This window comes from Paramormyrops kingsleyae, chromosome 16 (assembly GCF_048594095.1).
Source record: "Paramormyrops kingsleyae isolate MSU_618 chromosome 16, PKINGS_0.4, whole genome shotgun sequence".
NCBI classification, from domain to species: Eukaryota; Metazoa; Chordata; class Actinopteri; order Osteoglossiformes; family Mormyridae; genus Paramormyrops; species Paramormyrops kingsleyae.
In genome coordinates, this window is record NC_132812.1 from 17580427 (window position 1) to 17599374 (window position 18948).

The window sequence follows — 18948 nt, forward strand, 5'->3', positions numbered from 1 at the left end:
GGCAGCCAGTATCCGTCCCACTTTTATCAGTGACATCCCGGGTTACTTCATAGACTCTTTCATCACACGACTTTACCTCCCCCGCAAATCCCCGAGGTAGGGGGCTTTTACAGACCATACCAAGTGTCTTTTCTGAAGCGCAAACTACAATTATTGTTTGAGTTGCATTTAATAAGCACCTAGCAAACTACATTAACGAGGTTATATTCGATAATAGGAACTACAGTATGCCGCGCAGTGCATTTGATATTGTTTTGTTTAACGTCAGGTGACAGCAAGTTACACTAGATGACGTAAAAATGATCTCTTCAAACTGCTTATGACATTGGATTTTCGATCTTTTTAAACCGAGCGCTCCGAAACTAAATGTTTATCTTCTTTGGTTTTATGGTGAGTAAAAGATTGTGGAATTGGGGTGGGACCGTTATCAGTGTCTGAAGTAAAAAGAGACGGGATGAGAGAGCCGGCGCAGGAGAAGGGAGCGTCCCAACACCGTGTTACTCAGAGAGGGGCGAAGCCGCGTGACGCTAAAGGAGAACTTCCAGCTAGAGTAAGCCTCGGGGATAACTAGGCTGACTAACCATGCAAGCTTACACCTTGACATTTTAAATCGATATTCGTTTATTCTAGAGGTACTTCCTTATAAATTATATATAGGCTATACAAAACAGAAATTCATCATAAGTCAATATGATGATATCCGGACCTGTGAATCGGAGTGATGCATGGGACAGCGTTGGGTGTGGAGAAAACTCGAAAGCATTATTAGTCTAGTATGTACCTGGGAGCAACTATCAAGGACAGATATTAATCTAGAGGGGAAAGGAGATGTCAGCTCAAGGACTCTTACACAGTGTTTTCTCATGCTCGTCCCCTACATCCAAAACTTTGTCAAAGCGAAGACTACGGCAGACAAGAAGTTTGGACCCCGCTATAATAGGAAACTACGGCACTGAAGGCACATCAGAAGAATATGACAATCTGGAGAGCAGAGCTTTGGGATCGCGGGAAGCAGGTGTTTTTTCCTCGAACCCAGAATATCTGCCTGGCTCCAAACTTGACCATCGCTCCAAGGTGTTGAAGCTGAAACAGCCGATTTCATCTTTTTCCAGTCCGTCTACTCCACTGGACATTTCACCGTCTTCGGTGTTTCAATTTGACTACGATCCTAGGGTCGTGAAACGGAGTATTCCTTGGGATCTACCCTTCCTCACAAAAAGCCAAGCGGTTAGTCCACTGGGAAGCACGACTTCCATCTTTTCGCCACGAAAGTGGCTTCAGAAAAAATTGCATCAATCCAGCACCCAGTCTTCTATTGTATGGAGATCCGAAGTAAGTATTTTGCAAAAAAAATAGGCTTGTAAAGAAACAATCTGCATGCATTGCTGAGATGTACAAAAAACACATGCTTGTTTGAGCGAAATGATTATTTCAAATGAATCCCAAAAATTCACATATCAGACACTGGCTCTCATGTGTGATCGGTATTTTCCCAGGATAAGCTGTCACACATAATCTTGTGTACGTAGAACAGGCTGCTATGCGCTAAATGGTCTAATCTCCATTGTACACCCTGCAAATAAATATCGCACATGGTTTTAACTACCGGCACCGCATTTTAAAAATAAAAAATCCTGGGACCATGTAAATAAAATCATTTCAAAACACACTCGGGAGCTATTTTTAGTGAAAGTCCCCCGGGCCACATATTTGACAACATTCCAGTCAGTGCCCTGATTAAATGGTTTGTGTTTCTCGTTTTTCGGCAATAGCATCACTCCAAGCAAATGGTCATTCTCTTATCCTCTTTGGTATAGTGTAAACCAAACTTATTTATTATTATTATTATTATTATTATTATTATTATTATTATTGTGCCCAGAGCAAAACGTCCCGCGGTTTTGCGTGTAGCAGCTGTCTCTTGCTGTGGGAACATGAGGCGGTTATTAATGTAAATGCCTTGCCGCTAAACTGTGCCGTGGGAAACACATATAAGTGATACTGAGAATGAATGTTTTGGCAGAAGTGTTGCATTAAATGGTATATGCATGGGATCGCACATTTGCTTCTGTCAAGCTACAGGAAAGATTTAAAAGTAGCTCCAATGATAGATGACAAATGTAAACGTGGACTCTGTGGAGACTTGCTAAAAAAAAGAACAAGTAATTTGATACGAGTAAAACACACTGATTAAAACAAGGTATTCTGATATATCTTCCAATCAAGCTGATTCTACGTCAGCAATTATGCCATTTGAACATGGAACTATATGTTAATTTCCCATGCAGTTAGGACATGACAAGTAATGATGAAATGATCTTCAATAAATTGGACATTATATCAGGGCCAATGTAGTACCTGCAATAACTTTTAGTAATTAGTTTAGTACAATAATCTGTAAGCGGTAATTATGGCCAGCCGCCATACGTGGGTGTGTAGTTAATTGTATCTAAGAAGTATCCTTTGATGACAAACATCGCAGGACGTGATACGTCTCACATTCGGGAGGGAAGGCTGTTGCGCTCGTGCCACTCAGGTCTGGTATAAACTGTGAAATCGCTCGGTTGCTATGCGATATGCGAGTGGAATACATGGGAAATCCATTATATGTATTTTTAATGAAGATGGTATGTTAAGTTTAGTTAAGTTTGTTTAGATTTTTTATTTTATATTTTACTCTGTTTACCAGAATATTTTCTGTGCTATTTAAAATGTGATGTCTTATTTAAACATATAGACATATAATATAAATATTTAAAAGACTTTGCTCAACTATTCTATATTTTTTGGGGTAAATTATATTAGTAAATGGAATATGTTTGGTGAGGTGGATTGTTAGGAATCCAGTGCTTTTAAGGATTCCACAATTATATTTCAGATTGTCACTTAACCTACTTTCTCCCGATTTAAAAGGTAAACAGTTGTCAGTAGGCCTAAAAGAAAAAGTGACCACTGGTCTTGCTACAAAATTGCACACAGCATGTCCAACATCAGGCCAGCTTTTAGTAGAACAGGAATATTTTGTTTTCAGTCGAGTGGCTCTGCCGTTGTCCAGTGAATTAGCAGAGCAGATGAAAGCATGACTGGTTACCAATGAAAACATGCTGCAAGATCCGACTTTAACCCAAATTAATTCTAACCCGCAGTGTCTGTATTTACTGCCCTTGTTGTCTTTGAGTCTTTTGTAATAGTCTCATCCTATCTGTATATCCAATGTACTGATATATAATTCCTTGCATTTCGATTTGGCTGTTATCTAGTCAGATTTGTTACTTGATTACATTCAATTTCAAGGCTATGTTGCTTGTATATATAATGCTTACGTTGTATTAAAAATTAAACTTTAATATGTAGATTGCAGAATGTTAGTACACAGATGTTTAATCATTTTGGCAAAATATGACTAAATATTCAGTAGAGGCACCTTTCATGTCAGTTACGGCTGTGAGCCTTTCTCTCTCTGCCTCTGGCAGCTGCATGCCACGCTCGCCGCGCGTTTTGCCGTATCGTTTTGATGTGTTTGTGTCCCATGTTGGTATGACCGTGTTTACAGAGAGCAGCTGTTAAGTCTTCCCATGATTCTTAACAAGATTCAGGTCAGGGCTTTGACACAGTGGCCTCTCAGGGACATTGACCCACTGATTCTTAACGAAATGGTCAGTAGTTTAATTCAAATGTTCAAGAATGAAAAATCTCTTTCAAAACAGTCTCTCCTACCAGGATGTGCTTCTGCATTCCAATAGCATTTTCTGTTATTTTGTCTGATGAACACGTGTCATGAATCTGTGTGTGTGTGTGTGTGTGAGCAGGTATACCTTACATATGGGGACACAATGTCCCCACAAAGTGATGAATATCCCTTTTTTCCCTTATGGGGGCCAGTATCCTGGTCCTCATAAGGGAAAACTCAATTTTATAAAAACCTGTGACTGCAATGAAAAACTAAAAATGCAAAAACTCTTGTATTTTGCTGGGTTATTTATGGTATGGTTGGGTAGGGGTTAAGGTTGTCATAGTTAGCGTTAGCATTTTATCCATAGAAATGAATGAGCGGTCCCCATAAAGATATGTTTACCCGACATATGTGTGTGTGTGTGTGTATGTGTGTGTGTCTGTGGGTGTAAAGGCACAAATCTGCATACCAGGCTGCAGAGATACATATTGTAACAATAAGGGTCACAGGCCCGTGTACCAGCCTGCGGAAAGCATGACTGAAGATGGGCATGAACTGAATAAGCTTAACTCATAAATGTAGGTATTACATAGGACAGGTGGGTATGGATATGGATGGATGTAAGCATGGGCATTGATACTAGCCACACCCACTTCTTGGACAGACTTCACCTTCTCAAAGACTCCATTGCAGCCTAAAGATGGTTGACACGAGTTCCTTGGATTCTCAATATCATCAGTTCTGTTTTTACACTGGGAGTCAAGTGGTGCATGTGACATCGGTGCCTGTTTGGGAGCTCAGTGGTGCCTCTTTACTTGCAGACTGTGAAGCTATGATGCTACTGCACTGAGTAGATGATGCACCTTAATAGGTTAATTCCTCAGTGAGAGTGATGTGGATTGTGGAGTACATTTGTGAATGCCTGGAGTCACGGTTGCCGTCTGCTGCATGCCCTGGAGTCATGGTAACCCTCTACTGCATGCCCTGGAGTCATGGTAGCCCTCTGCTGCATGCCCCGGAGTCATGGTAGCCCTCTACTGCATACTATGGAGTCATGGTTGCCCTGTGCTGCATGCCCCGGAGTCATGGTAGCCCTCTGCTGCATGCCATGGAGTCATGGTAGCCCTTTGCTGCTGCATGTACTGGAGTCATGGTAGCCCTCTGCTGCATGCCCCGGAGTCATGGTAGCCCTCTGCTGCATGCCATGGAGTCATGGTAGCCTTCTGTTGCTGCATATACTGGAGTCATGGTAGTCTTCTGCTGCATGCTCTGGAGAGATTTCGGTGATGCAGTTTAATCCTTAGTGCAGTATTAATCCAGTGTCCAGCTGTAGTACAAAGGTGCAGTGTTTCTGCTTCATTCTCCCTTAAAACGATGACCAGTCTGGCATGTTTTCTGATGCATACTGAATATGCACTATCATTGTTACTATTCTGCAATCATTATAATTTTTGCAGGCAATTTTGCAGCTCTGTCAGTGTTACTGATTTTTTGTGTCTCAATGACACCAGACATAATGGCTCAAAAGAAAAGTATAGCCCTGTACGTTACTAAGGCCTGAAAATAGTCATAAATTAATCTCCTCTTTCTCTGAAGGTGGAGCTGAGATGAAAAGCTATATGTTGGGATGAAACTGCTCGGCCATCAGGAAAAGGATTTTTGTATCTGGCTTTGATTAACTATGTGTTAGTTATCATAGATTGTGTGTCTGCCGGTTCCTGGTCCCTGACTACAGACATGCAGGCACATAACTACCTGACAGTCTTGTAAGAAGGTACAGAATAAGGCTGGAGAGCTCTACTGAGGACTACAGTGTAGGCTTTTGATTCTCTTTAAATTGAGTTATGTTCGGTGAAGTTAGGTCCTCCCCCTGTGTTAACTGGAATAAATGAAGTAAAAGTCAGGAACACTGAGAAGCAGCTTGAACCTGTTATGCACCACTGAAGAAAGGGCTTCCTGAGAGAGACAGCTGGGCTGTTTAAGCTGCTGTTTGGAGAAGCAGGAGGACGTGAGCTGATGTGGAGTCAGAGCCTCTGTGCTGAGATACGGCTAAGAGATCGGGAATGGCATGAGGAAGCGGGGTCCGAAGTTGCTGCAAATCATACTGAAAAGCTGTGAACGGTCGATGGCAGACTGAAGGGGTTTGTGTGACTTTGGGCTAAACCGGGTTGGTCTGGTTTTATTTAATGTTCAGGTTTCTGTGAAAACACCTCTCGCAAATATGTGTTAAAACTTTGGTAATAAAACATACATTTATGTGAAAAATCATTTGTGCTGATTATAATTCAACAGCACTCACAATTCAAGTGAATGAAAGGTACAAACTAGCTTACAGAAACAACGGGTTGCTTTGATTGAAGCCTGTTTACTAAGAAAATGATGAGTTTATCTCTGTTCAGGAAGTGACATTTGTGAAATTGAAAAAAAATATCCCTTGACAAAAATCAGCCTTTTCTGCTAAAATTAATTTCCTCAGAAAAATTTTAAAACTTTAGATCTTTATTATTTACAATTAGTCATTTAATAATTCTTTATTTTTTTAGCTAGTCTGGACCAGTAGTCATCAACAAAGCCATATACAGAGTGTAGGTTTTATGTGTATATGTGTGTCTGCCAAACAGGCACCAAGTCTAAACTAAAAATACCAAAAGTCTTGTATTTTGTTTGGTTACTTATGGTTAAGGTTAAGCCTGGGTTGGGGTTAAGGTTGTCATAGTTTAGGATTAGGATTTTTGCCATAGAAATGAAATTATGGTCCCCAGAAAGATATGATTAAAATGTGTGTGTGTGTGTGTGTGTGTGTGTGAGAGAGAGAGAGAGAGAGAGAGAGAGGGAGAGAGAGAGAGAGAGAGCCCATCCTGTGTTGTTCCCTGCCTTGTGCCTGTAGCTTCCTGGACAGACCCTGGACTCCCTGAGACCATGAATAGGACAAGTGGGTACAGAAAATGGATGGATGGATGGATGTATTGATGGAAGGATGGACCACGTATTTCTTCTTCTGTTTGTTGTTGTGGATGCAAATGCTACTGAAATGTTTCAGAAGTTATAGCGTAAATAATACATTACAACATATGTATGGCAGAAGGCCCGAACCAAAGCTTTGGAGACTCTTTGGAGAATGCTACGTTTAGCCATGTGCCTGAATAGCTGCTACTAGAGATGCAGCAATTTGTCAGAATGTTTAGAAGCCCCCTCCCACCCCTCCCCAGTTCAGGATTCCAGGAGTTAATCAATCTGCAGATTACGACCAGAAAAGTCACTGGCCGTAGCTGAAATTAGTACGTAGCCAAATAAGGAAATGGGAGCCAGCAAAGGAAAGCAAAGAAGGTGGCTATTAAAATGCATTCCGCTGTGAAAGTGTTTAATTACTATTTTAGGATAAGTTTATTCAGATTTACTATGTGAGTCTAAAATTCACAGCTTGGTGACCAAATCGTTTATGTGTTGGACATTAAATATTCTTTTTAATGGAAAGAAAGTCACTGTCTGTGACATATCTGTGAACTAACTGAATATTTGGTGGTGATGCTGTTATGATTCACAGATTCTGTGAATCTTGTTTGCTTTTTTCCAATTGGATTATAACTGAAATGATTCATTTAAACAAACTATGGTATTAGTTTGCTGTACTCTAGTCAAAAAGGGAGCCATATTTTTTTTTGCCTGGAGAAGACAAGATATTTGCAGACTTAATACAGTTGTATTTATTTTAGCTGACTTTTTCTCTGGGTGCGTATGCTGTGCAGGCTTTGCAACTCTAAATGTATATCTAACAAGTAAAGAGAGCGTGGGGCAGCCGGCTGCCAAAGCTGCTTTGTTGGGGGATGTTTGGAATACCGGAGTGCCATTTCCACATCTGGCTCAGACATCGCTGTCGTACTGCTTTGGATTTAAAAGCCTAGGTTCAGTGAAATGACAGCTGCTGTCTAAGGCAGAAGCTGGCCACTAAGAGAAATGCGATTGCTGATTTCCAGCCTGCTAATCTTATGTGTTGTGGAATGGAACTGTCAAACTCGATATGTTGTAGGTCCTGTGTGAAAGGGGAATAATCAGGGTCACTTCCTAAGTGACAAAAAAAAACTTTCTCACAAGCTGATGTTCATCTGCTCATCTTAAGTGAAAACAGAAAAAAAACAGAACGGAATGAACCTGTTATAATGAAAACTCACACTTAAAACAGAAAGCATCTGGAATAGTATGATCGACCATGAAGACTATGGAAACATTAAAAAATGATGTTCCATGGAACATCATGCGTTTTAAGTTTGGAAGAGTCGTTGCCCCTTCATTAGTTACAGTGCATGTTGTCCCTGCGTTGCACAGGTTTCCTCTAGGCACTATGTTTTATGGCCGCAGCTGACAAACAAGTGGTTATGGTCAACTGTTATCTCTAAATTATAAATAGTATTGTAATTAAGAAGGAAAAACCTTCCTATTCAACATGTTGAAGAGTTTTGCTCACCTTGGCACAGGGTAAAAAATCCTCTGTAAGCACTCATTCCTCTGATTTCAGGCCTCGGCACGGAGTGGAGATTCCTCTGTGAGCGCGAGCGCTCGTTCCTCTGATTTCAGGCCTCGGCACGGAGTGGAGATTCCTCTGTGAGCGCGAGCGCTCGTTCCTCTGATTTCAGGCCTCGGCACGGAGTGGAGATTCCTCTGTGAGCGCGAGCGCTCGTTCCTCTGATATCAGGCCTCGGCACGGAGTGGAGATTCCTCTGTGAGCGCGAGTGCTCCTTCCTCTGATTTCACTTTTGTCCATGTACAGACAGGTTGATGTTCCCTTGTGAGAACACCAGGGAAAGATATTAGTATTTAATGCTATTGTCACACTTGATCCTTGCCTTGTCACCTTTTTGTTACATCTGTCAGTGCCTGCTCAGCTTATTAAGCTATTGACAGACGTACCACAAAGGGGGAAGGGCTGGGTATACTGGGTACTCAGGTGAATTGCCCATAGTGTGTGAGTGTGTGTACTGTGATGAAATGGTATCCCCTACTTTGTACTCTCCACTTCCTGAGATGGACTGCTGCCCATGGATGTATAGCACATTGGATGTGTAGTACAATGGTTCTGTTTTACATGTGCAATTCAGTGAATGTGTAGTACAGTGAGTGCTAGCACAGTGCATGTGAAGTACTACATGTATGTATAGTACAGTGCATGTGTAGTACAGTTGACGGGTAGGGGTGTAGTACAGTGGATGTATAGCATAGTGGGCAGATGGCTGCACTGTAAGCCACTCCCAGTCATTTTTTCTTGCTAGGCAACCTAGTTTAATAAAATCAAAGAGGATTTTCATATTATTGGCAGATTCTGTACCGAAAAAAATAGCAGCGGGTGCAAAATGTCAAGACACAATGTGGCATTCAGAGCCGTTCTGCCATTGTGGCCCTGGTTACTGCAAAGAATGTCTTCAGGCTGGTCTGATGGGGGCACAGTGGGGTGACGACCTTCTCGTTAGGTGGACTTATAATTATGAAATTATGGTTGGGGGTGGTGTGTGGGTTACTTAGGTCACACACTTAACAAATGGATGATTATGATAAGTCTACAATACCATTTAATAGCTTTATAGATTATCTATGTGTTTTTTCTTGTGTATGCCTATTGCTCTTGCCTGTAATTGTGTAGAGTTCATGCACTTAGGTGAATTGGTGTTTACAGATTATATGCATGTGTGTATGTGCCCTGTGATGGACTGGCATCCTGTCCAGGGTGTCCCCTGCCCTGTGCCCTGTGATGGACTGGCATCCTGTCCAGGGTGTCCCCTGCCCTGTGCCCTGTGATGGACTGGCATCCTGTCCAGGGTGTCCCCAGCCCTGTGCCCTGTGATGGACTGGCATCCTGTCCAGGGTGTCCCCTGCCCTGTGCCCTGTGATGGACTGGCATCCCGTCCAGGGTGTCCCCAGCCCTGTGCCCTGTGATGGACTGGCATCCCGTCCAGGGTGTCCCCAGCCCTGTGCCCTGTGATGGACTGGCATCCCGTCCAGGGTGTACCCCAGCCCTGTGCCCTGTGATGGGCTGGCATCCTGTCCAGGGTGTACCCCTGCCCTGTGCCCTGTGATAGACTGGCATCCCGTCCAGGGTGTCCCCTGCCCTGTGCCCTGTGATGGACTGGCATCCTGTCCAGGGTGTCTCCAGCCCTGTGCCCTGTGATGGACTGGCATCCCGTCCAGGGTGTACCCCAGCCCTGTGCCCTGTGATGGGCTGGCATCCCGTCCAGGGTGTACCCCTGCCCTGTGCCCTGTGATAGACTGGCATCCCGTCCAGGGTGTCCCCAGCCCTGTGCCCTGTGATGGGCTGGCATCCTGTCCAGGGTGTACCCCTGCCCTGTGCCCTGTGATAGACTGGCATCCCATCCAGGGTGTCCCCAGCCCTGTGCCCTGTGATGGACTGGCATCCTGTCCAGGGTGTCCCCTGCCCTGTGCCCTGTGATGGACTGGCATCCCGTCCAGGGTGTACCCCAGCCCTGTGCCCTGTGATGGGCTGGCATCCTGTCCAGGGTGTACCCCTGCCCTGTGCCCTGTGATAGGCTGGCATCCTGTCCAGGGTATCACCTGCTCGTGCTCATTTCTTCCAGGGATTGGTACCATGATCAGGATCATCCTGTAATGCATAAATAGTTATAAAAGATTCATGGATGGATTGATGGATGGATGGGTGGGTGGGATAAATTGAATAAATGGGGGTGCCATGATGCTCAGGGAGGCAGTGTTATGATCAGAAGGCTGTTGGTTCAAATCACATGGTCAGCAGAGTGACTTTCCTGTGGGGCCCTTGAGGAGGCCCTTAACCCCATTTGCTCCAGGGACTATTTGAGCCTGTTGTCTCAGAAATGCATGTTACATTTGATAAAATTGATTAAATTAAATGTAAATATGAATCATGAAAGGCTGTGAATTGGAGGGACTGTCAGTTTGCCCATTAATTTGGTGGTAAATCAGATTTCTTAGTGAAAAAGGAAGACCGAATCTTACCTCGATGACAATCCAAAGCATACTTAGCTTCTCGCACCAGATTCCACACCACATGCAACAGGTTTGAAATGCAGTGGTCCAGTTCTTCTCATGAGCCAATCAAGATTTCAAATGAAAAAATGTATGACCATAGAACAAGAGATTTCCAACGTTCAGTCAATTTTTCCCCTGATATGAATCACTCTTTTCTCCTTTTAGATTTTCATTAAACTGCCCTTATCTATTTGAAAGACAAGACCTTGTTTTCCAGTAAATGAAGAAACCAACTCAGCACAAGCAGCGTGCAGTTCTGAGTTGAAGATGTTTACTCTCACACTGTGGAGCTCAGATCCTCGATACTGAAACGTAACCACAAATCAGGCATGGCTGGCAGCAAGACACAAAAAAGGCTGAGAAATAGCAAGTGGCTGCTATAAATAGAAAGTGAGCCAAAGATCGTGTGCTGTGTTGTTCCTGCACTGTGCTGTTCCTGCACTATGCTGTTCCTGAGCTGTGTTGTTCCTGCACTGTGCTGTTCCTGCACTATGCTGTTCCTGAGCTGTGTTGTTCCTGAGCTGTGTTGTTCCTGAGCTGTGTTGTTCATGCACTGTGCTGTTCCTGAGCTGTGTTGTTCCTGAGCTGTGTTGTTCCTGCACTGTGCTGTTCCTGAGCTGTGTTGTTCCTGCACTATCCTGTTGCTACACTGTGCTGTTCCTATGCTATGCTGCTTCTGCGCTATGTTGTTCCTGCACTATCCTGCTCCTGTGCTACGTTGTTTCTGCGCTGTGCTGCTCTTGCGCTGTTTTCCTGTGTATACTTTGTAGCCTTATATGTTGTATTTCATTGATGGAACATGTTTATATGAACCTGAATTATTAGATTTCCACATTATAAATTAGGAAGTAAGGACATGAATGTCAATAGACCTGGAGATTGTTTAGCAAGGTTAATGTAACTTGGAAAAAAATCTATTCTATATATTTTCCTTATGGACACATAAACCTAATGAATGCAAACATGACTGGAATGAAATGTGAATCTATGGTCTTGGGAAAGCAAGTCAATTCAATGCAACACTGGTAGGTTTCACAGTGTGTGTGGAAGTAATGTGTCCACACCAAGTGTATCTGGAGGGGGTGTTTGCAAATGCTTTCCAGAGAGCCTGAAGGATTGCATCTGACAGGGTGAGAGTGGAAAACAGGAAGTAGTTGACAGCTTAAAGAGACTAGAGTTGGGAGTGGGGGTTGGTTCTGAAATATGCCCTATTTGGCAGCAATATGTGTTGTCACAGTAGACAGTGAGCATCAAAATTGAAAATAATGAAAAATTAATGAAGTATTCAGAGTTTCAAAGGACAATTCAACCAGTTCTAATTTCTGTAACAAACATTATTATTAGTCATCTAAATAATAAGGAGCTCTGTCAGTCTATAATGGCACAGGGGTCTATGTCTGTGATTGGAAGGTCGACTGGAACTGTGTTTGAGTCTTGTATTTTGTTTGGTTACTTATGGTTAAGGTTAGGGCTGTGTATGGGTTAGGGTCATTGTCTTGGGATTTGAGTTTTCCCCATAGGAATGAATGGAGTGTCCTCACAAAGGTATAATTACGAACCTGCGTGTGTGTGTGTGTGTGTATGTACCCTATACTATTGTCTACATTTTAGAATAATTATAAAGACATCAAAACTAAAAATAACATATACAGGTTATGTACTAGGTACTACATATATGGGTTATGTACTACATACAAAAAATATTAAACGAAAAAATAATTTGTCGGGGGGGACAGCCCTGTGGTTTGGGACTCAAATCCTGTGATCGGCGGAGTGATGCCACCATTGGCCCCCAGTGGCTCCAGGGACTGGCTGACCCTACTGTCTCCTCTATGCCAGTTTCCTCAGGTGGCCTCTTGAGATGCTTTTCCAGCTCTCCTTTAGGAGGTTCCACATATGCTTAGCACCCATTGGCCGCTTTTCCTTCACTCTGGTCTAACTTCTTCAAACAACTAGAGGAGACGGGATCAACCAATCAAAATCTACTGAAAATGACAACTGTTTCATGTGACCTCAGCAATAATGCAAACAAATGCAGTGTCACAACTGCACCATGCATTGTATTGAATGGACTGGATATAACATGCTCTAGTTGCTTGGACCCACCTCCTCTACAATCTGATTGCTTATCTCTCTGAGCCAGTCATTTTTCCTTCTGCCCTCAGAACATTTTTGTGTAAGTAAAACTCCCATGAGTGATTTGCATCACAGATTATGTTGTTTGCATGTGAGAGGAAGTTAAAATAATTAAATGTACAAGTGTCAGTTTCCTTCTCTTCAAACAGAGTTAATATACCCAGCAACTGCAGATTCTCTGATGACACACCTCTGGGTAAATTTATGTTGTTTTAATGTGCAGAGTGATGAAAAGTGAATGTTCGCTTGTAGTTTTAATGTTGATGTTCTTTGTCAGACATTTGCCTATTTATCAGGTTTATGATTTTATGAATTCCATTCCATCTGGGATCAGCTCTAGGTCCCCATATGAGCCTGATGAGGAAAAGTGGATGGATGGATGGTATGATTTATGGCTTTAACACTGTCACAACTCTAATGCAGAAAATACTTCTTGCAGCGAGAATATGTTTGATAGTTAGGATGTTTCTCTTTAGATTGCCTTGAATGATGCAATGCCCTCTCTGCTCTTGGGGAGATGTTACATTTTACAGAATTTGTTTTCTTCTGCCATATTTGGGCCCAGAGGCTCTAGTGAGTCTTTTGCTGCCAAGTGTTACAGAATGAGGAGCAAAAGTAACTTAACAGCTACAGTTTGTCGCTGAAAAAGCCCTAAAAAAAAAGTATGATCTCTTCTGCTGATGATGTTTGATATAGTCATACCTAGCTCATTTTAAATCAGAGTTTTGTGTAAATTAAGCAGAAAATGTCAGGAAGAGGTTATTTCTCAGTGCTCCACAGAGAAGGAGAGGGAGACAGAGAGATGGAAAGGGTTTCCGAATCTGGCAAAATGCCCTAAAATGTACAGCACTACGCCAAAATGTTCTGCTGCTCTCAAGAGGCTGAACCTAAAAGGTACAAGGTAGATTAAATCAGATAAAACTATAAACGCTGGACCTGTGTTAAGCAGACATGTGACACACACACACAGTGATGTTGCAATAGCAGTAAATAAATAAAAGTTTCATTTTAGATGCATATGCTTGTGGTGTTTGGATTTCCAAGTTTCATTTAACAAATAAATGTATTGCTAACATCCATCCATCCATCGATCTTCTAACTTCTAACTTCCAGTAGCAAAACAGAGCTGAGTGCGAGTGGAACCTTCCAGGCCGTGTCATTGAACCGCGTGAGGTTTGTGTTTGCTGGTGATGCTGCAGGGGTCTGCTTCCCACAACCCGAGGACTTCTGTCCGCTCGGTGGCCGCTTGTGCTGTTTGTGGATTCAGTATACATTAGGGCAACCTGTTTACAAAAAGGATGCAAATTGGATTCCATGACGAAGTCTGTGAAACACCCATAATGCTGAGGGTGTGTCTGATTGTGGGGCCTTTAGGTGACTGATGACGAGCTTCTGATCATCTCTGGAGCTCATGCACAATCTAGAGCCTGAATGAGATGCAGAAGGTAATAAATTAAAACCACCATAACTAACCATGATGCATTTGTCTGCCTAGAACCCACTCTCTCCCACAAATACATGACTTTATTCAATGACTGTTGCAATAGTGGCTGGTTGACCAGAGTCCGACTGAAGCGTTTTCTTGAGTGTGATGTTATGACAGCCTATGAGAAACTACTCTAAATGAGTATTAGTGTTACATTTGACTTGCTAGTCTATATGATAGACACTGTATTTTTGTTACTGTGATATTAACTTACAGTTTGACCCCTTTTCTTAGGAAATATTACTAACCCTAAAATAGATTTTATTATTCTGTGTTAAATGTCGACAGACTTAAGAATTCAAGGGTCCCAGCTAATATACATTACAAGCGTTTTATTTCACTGATTGACTTGTGTTCTCAATGGATGTCGTCTTAGTTTGTTGTGAACGTCAGTGACGATTGTGAACACGTGTTTGTATTTGTTCTTTCATGTGACTGACCTTCTTTGATCAGTGTAGTGTAGCTCACTTATAGAGGGATGTTTTTCTTTCTTTTTCTTTGGTCAGTTTAAATCTTCCTCGGCTTTTAGACTGATGGAAATTCCCATTTTGGTTTCACCTCCACACTGAGTCTTAATATTGTTGCCTTTGGGGGCGGGGGGTGACAGATTCCTGAGTTTCCATTTAATAAGAGCTCTTCTTGTTCCGTGCGGGGCACCTTGGCATTGTGTAAAACCTGTGATATTAAAACACAAGCTCCATTTGCCTTGTCCTTTTATTACTTAGGAAAACAAATGCATGTCATGCCTTATTTATCTTTCGGCTGCTGGGATACTTCTGCTGAGTGTAAACTCTGGCTTGCTGGGAGCATAAACTTCATTGTGATTTGAATGGTGTTTGTGAGTCATCTATGTGTGCTTTGGACAAAACATTTTGACAATAGTGTCTGGTGCATATTATTATTATTTTCTTTTTATTGCTGAAAGTTGTGACCCTGTACTGGATAACTGATGTGGAAGATGGATGGATGATAGAAACTGTATATTGCAAACTAATATTTCTAGATGTATCTGTTGCCTATTCTATAAGCTAATAGTTATGTGTAACATTTTAAATGCAAAATACACATTCTCCTTTTTTTTTTTCTTCAGACTGAAGTTCTGTCAACTCAATGTTACAAAAAGTGTTTCTATTAGATTGGGTGGACCTCAATGTAAAATGTGTACGTGAAAAATATATGACATATATATACGTATATGACCGAGAACTGTTTACAGGAATTTTAATCCCTAGATTTGTGCCCTAGTCTGTGATTATACTGATGCCAAACTGTTTGTAAGAACATATAAACTCTTCTGTTAGCCAAAAAACGGTGCAGCATTGTGTCTATGGTCCATATCAGTGCTTCACTGCTGACATCTTGTGGCTGCATTAGTGCTGTATTTAAGACTAGTTCATAGCATAGCAATGCTATAAATAAATAGGTTAGATGGGAGATTCACGTAGATAAAGGTAGCTGGCAAGGTTCCTTCCATGGTGAAATATCCCATATGACCACTGTCCATTAGCTGCCACATTGAGGAGCAGCACGAACAGAACTGCCTGCCAAACCTGAAATTTTCCACGCCGCCTGTGGTTATCCTCCTCTTCTGGTCTCACTCCTCCAGCTCTGTACCCTCCTCTTTTCTTTCTCCCCTGTGCCCCCTCCTCTCGTCTCTTTATCGCTCCCCCTTCCTCTGTTTGCTGTTTAGTGTTAAACCTCTGCTTCTTTTCTACCTAGGTGATAAACACCCAATGGGAAAGCATGGCTGGTCGCCCCTAGTTAGGGTGCTTATTTTAGATGTAGTGTGTTGTTATATGTCCCATGCTTACTAATGGTAATGTAAGCAAGTTGTACCATTTCTTTTAAAGCTGCAAATTTATACTGTGGTGTACTAGTAAACGGCAGGTAGTGCTGGTCTATAGATAATTATTTAATGCAGCCAGCAGAGGGAGCCACTTAGCCACTCAGTGTTCATCGCATGTTCATGATTTAGGTGGAATTTGAATTAAGTTGTCGGGATGGGACCCAGAAACAAACCAGCAGTATAAGTCAGGTAGTAATGTTGTGTAAGTGTCAAGGAAAACCAGACAGGACCAAATGTATAACCACTATGCTTGTATTTCTGCTAGAAATTTTATTTACTTCTCTTAAAGAATATTTTTTGCACCTGTTTCATTTGTACAGTCATGAGACCATCTGTCCTCCATAGCAGCCTATTTATACAGGGTGGCAGGGAGCCTGTAGCCCCCCCCCCCCCCCAGGAAGTGCAGGGGACACCTGGGGCGGGAGCCCCTTTCATCACAGCGCCCACATTTACACCCTGTGGGCAATTCACCTCAGTACCCAGAATCCCCAGACAAACACTGGAGGATGATTGGATATTTGAATCTCCTATCTTTGTAGGTGTAAGTCTACAATGCTACCCCATAAGCCATCAGGCGTAAGTCAGGACAGTTGTCAGGATCGCCCCCTGCCCTGCCCCGTTTGCCTCAATTCCCCATTTGGGCAACCAGTTTCACTGGTCATCCTGTTCTGTGTTCCCCTTGTTTCCCATAGTTAGTACCCCTTTCCCACGGGCCACTGCATGGCTTAAGGTAGCTGACTTTAAATGGATGTTATCTTTGTTAATTTACCTTTAGCCCAGACTACATTAAATCTATCCAGTGGCAGTGGTGGCCTAACAGTTAGGGTGTGCTCTTATAATTGAAAGACTGCTGGGTTGAACCTGCGACCAGCAAAGTACCATGTTGTGGGTTTAACACTGTATGGAGTCAAGCAGTCAGCTCTCACTCCGTAGCTGGTCACATGTCCCAGTCTCCAATGCAAATAAAAGCACCTCGCTGTGTCAATGTTTACTCACTGCATGATCCAGCCACCAGATGTGTGGCAGGAAGGAGGTCAGCCTTACTGCATGCACCGGGTGATGTGAGGGGCGTTTGCGAGGCGTGTCGTTTTGCGGGGGGACCCACGAGGATTGGGCTCTGGCTTGCATGGGCCAAGATGCGAGTCGAGGAACCGGGATATCCGTAAGGTAATGGGGACTGATGTAAAGCTGCACATTAGATCCTGGCAGTAGAGAAATGTAAAAGCTACAGAGCACTGAGGCCTGAAATCAGAGGAACAAGCGCTTGCTCTTACAGAGGACTCTCCACCCTACGGTGAGGCCTGAAACAGAGGAACAAGCACTTGCTCTTACAGAGGAATCTCTACCCTACGCTGAGGCCGGAAACAGAGGAACGGGTGCTTGCTCTTAAAGAGCAAATGAAGAATCTTTTTTTGAGTGTTTCTATATGAAGTTTTCATGGTGGAACATCCTATTCTCCTTCACCCTCTCTTTCCTTTCATCCTCCTTTTATTATGATTTGACACTCCAATTTGTAGGTTAACCAAATGAGCAGCCTTTTGTTATCTAAGCTATGGAGGCAGACTTTTTTGGTTGCTGAACACAGTTTCCTGCATGTGGACTTCCGAGGCTCTGACAGTGTTCCTGGAATCGAGGCCAAGGAAACAAATCAGCCGTTTCCTGTTTAACTAGAGAATGCATGTGAGTAGAGGAGCCAGTCTTCCAGCACGTGCATTTTCAAGAGAGACCCTACCCCCGCATTCAGGCCATACCCCGTGGTCCTTAATGGGAACAAGGGGCTTCACAGTCATCCACTCAATGTCAGTGATGGATGCTAGCTAAACAGAAATGTGTGAGGACTGTTCTCTGTGCAAGTTTGCTTTGGATCACATGGCAAATTAGCTCATGCTGCGTCTTTGATTGAGAATGGATCTGTCAGTGTAAGAAAATACGCGCCCATATGAACCACGACCAACTGGCCATTCGTAATGAAAAATATATTCACATCTAAAAGTGACATATAGACACTGCAATGGAAATAAGCTACACATTATATGCTTATAAATGTGTTTGTGTTTGCATTTGTTTGTATATAAAATGGGTGGTACACCTCTTAAAAGCCTGGTTTGATTCCCCGCACCAGCTCTGTGTGTGTTGAGCTTGCCTGTTCTCCCCATGCAGTTTCGGGCTGCTTAGGTTTCCCATCGGGCTACCAAAATGTAACAGTACCCTGCTTCACAGGTTGTCAGAAAATACTTTGACCAAATGAATGAGTTGTTGATTATGATGATGGTTTGTTCACTAGGTGGGTGGAGTTTGGTTCAAGAGCCCAAGCTGTGCATTGAGGCGAGCCCGACTATATATAGTCAGTTATCTCTCTACCTCCCACACCAGCTCATGCACCTTTCCCACAGGAGGGCGGACTCATGTAACCCTTTAGCACTATGCCTGGCCGGGCTGCATGGGTAAAGACTCGAGCACCAGGTGCTCACCTGCGAGCCCCCATCCAGGCCTGGGTCCAGGTCGGTGAGGTTACATAATCCTTCATTCTTTCTGTCATGATTTTCTGAATTGCATTTTGTCTGGCTGCTCATCTAGGACCAATTTTCCTTGGGAGACCCTACTAGTGGCAATAGGCCCTGACAACATAACTCCTAGGATCACAGTGGCACACAAACCCCATGACAAAATGGTATACTTATACACACACACACACACGTACACACACACACGCACGCACATTCAGTGGACAATTTATTATGTACCCAGATGCAGTATCAGGTAGGACCCCCGCTTCTCCCCAGGACCAAGGAATGA

At 43.0% G+C, this 18948-nt stretch overlaps 1 protein-coding gene across 1 annotated transcript in view; it reads left to right on the top strand.

Annotated features, from left to right (window-relative positions):
• The first annotated feature begins 279 nt into the window (after positions 1-279).
• Positions 280-18948, top strand: part of LOC111851517 (rho GTPase-activating protein 6-like) — a 71288-nt gene continuing 52619 nt past the window's right edge. The window contains exon 1 of the mRNA XM_072700405.1: positions 280-1332. Within this exon, the coding sequence (XP_072556506.1) occupies positions 829-1332 (504 nt within the window). The 5' untranslated portion in view covers positions 280-828. The remainder of the gene's footprint in view (positions 1333-18948) is intronic.